The 2,022-nt window shown below is 40.1% G+C and overlaps 1 protein-coding gene across 1 annotated transcript; it reads left to right on the forward strand.

Moving 5' to 3' along the window:
* LOC132185484 (uncharacterized) lies at window positions 1-1,908 on the forward strand. The gene has a single exon (XM_059599250.2). It carries the CDS (start codon window positions 1-3, stop codon window positions 1,906-1,908), a length of 1,908 nt encoding a protein of 635 aa, XP_059455233.2.
* The last annotated feature ends 114 nt before the right edge of the window (window positions 1,909-2,022 follow it).

Genomic DNA, 2,022 nt, shown 5'->3' on the forward strand with positions numbered 1-2,022 from the left:
ATGGTGCACTTAGACCCCGTGCCAAGACAACTAAAGAGCCTATGGGATGAATGGGGAATCGACATGCTAGTTTTGGTGAGCTTTACTTTGCAAACTGTCCTCGCTCTTTGTGGCAACCGTAGAAGATACATACCAGGATTTTGGATAAGATTCATAGTTTGGTCTACCTACTTGCTCACCGGATCTGTCGCAAAGGTTATCATAGGCAAGCTCAGTGCGATCGAAATCAGGGACACTAAGCAACACAACGTCCCTAGGGCACTAGAGGCATTGTTGGCACCTTTACTTTTAGTGCAACTTGGAAACCCAGATGCCATTACTGCCTACTCAATAGAAGATAATAAATTGGGATTGAGACAACTACTTAACCTAATATTCCAAGTGGGTATTGTAGTTTCTATCCTCATTAAGTGTTGGACTAGTACGCTGATCTCATTTTTATACTTGCCAACGTTTTTGGCCGGGATAATCAAGTATGGAGAGCTAGCATGGGCTCTCAAGTCAGCACTGAGGAACTCTGGTTTAACCACAGAGGAAATTATCAAAGAAGCAAATGTTCCTACTTTATTCCAAAAGCTACCAAGGGACATTCCTGGTTTGGAATTGATCGTAAAGGCCTATTATCGCTTTGATTGCTTCAAACCTCACCTAGAGAATTGGTTTTATAAGCCCTTTCATGAATCTCTTCCATGGATGTCAATTGATGCATATTCGGCGGAGGACAAGTTCAAAATCATAGATGCTGAACTTGGCTTCATGTATGATGTGCTTTATACAAAGGCACCTATTATATATACACGGACAGGTTGCATTCTACGTATCATCAGTTTCTTCAGTTTAGCATTTACTTTGTGTGGATTCACAATCCTATTCAAGAAGAAAGACATTTTACAACATTGGGATGCCGGCTATACCTTTTTTGTGCTAATTATAACTATTATTCTAGAGGTTTATCAAATCATACTAATACCTTTCTCAGATTGGGCAATAATCCAGATGATTAAGCACCATAATATGCCGTTTATGATGCAATGTTTGCAATTTCTTGGCCCAAAGGCATGCAAGTGGAAGAGGTGGTCCAATTCGTTGGGACAATTCAATTTGTTGAGCTTTTGTCTTCACGACAAGCAGTTAAAGTTAAGTAGAATCATCAAGTTTCGTGGCAAGGACATGGAGTTCAGAAAGATTATGAATAGGAAGCGAGTGGAGTTGCCCAAATTATTGAAAGAAGTGATAGTGCAAGAGTTGAAAGAGGTGGATCAAGTGAGAGACCAAAGGCCCATCACCCAAAGAGGTCAATGGGCACTTGAAAGGCATGGATGCCTCAACCAGTTTAAATGGAGTGTCAAAAGGAACTTCGACAAGAGCATTACCATATGGCATATTGCAACAGACATTTGTTATGATTCAGATATTGTTCTATACTCTACTGCAAACTCCTATGTAGAAATGAGCAAACTTTTGTCAAACTATATGATGTATCTTCTTGCCTTGCGACCTCACATGTTATGCACCACTACAGCGGATGTAATATTCCATCACTCCTACACTAAACTGATGAAGTTCTTAAGAACTGGACCATCAATAATAAGAGATGAACACAAAGCCTGTAGGATTTTGAGAACTGAAGAACTTGTAGAGGAATCGAACTTTGATAGAAATAAGGAAAGCATCGTCACATCTAATTGGCACGTGCTTCAGGATGCGCAAAAACTTGCTAGGAGTCTGATGGGTATGGAGAACAAATGGCACATCATAAGTAGTGTTTGGGTGGAGATGTTGTGTAATGCAGCAAACAATTGCCCGATGGATTACCATGCAGAGCAATTGAGGCGAGGTGGGGGGTTGATCACTCATGTCTGGCTTCTCCTTGCTCACAAGACAGAGAAGTTCTATACCAGTGACTAATTCTTTTTTTCTTTTTTCTTTTTTTCATTTTTTGAGGTGTTTTACATATTATGTGTGTGAATCACTCAATGAGATTGTATCCAATAAATGTCTCTTACATGTAGGAGGATGTGG

Source organism: Corylus avellana, chromosome 7 (assembly GCF_965113065.1).
Source record: "Corylus avellana chromosome 7, dhCorAvel1.hap1.2, whole genome shotgun sequence".
Taxonomy (NCBI): Eukaryota; Viridiplantae; Streptophyta; class Magnoliopsida; order Fagales; family Betulaceae; genus Corylus; species Corylus avellana.

What these genes read in the sequence shown, in the direction of transcription:
- LOC132185484 (XM_059599250.2), top strand. Translation starts at nt 1, where the DNA reads ATGGTGCACTTAGACCCCGTGCCAAGACAACTAAAGAGCCTATGGGAT.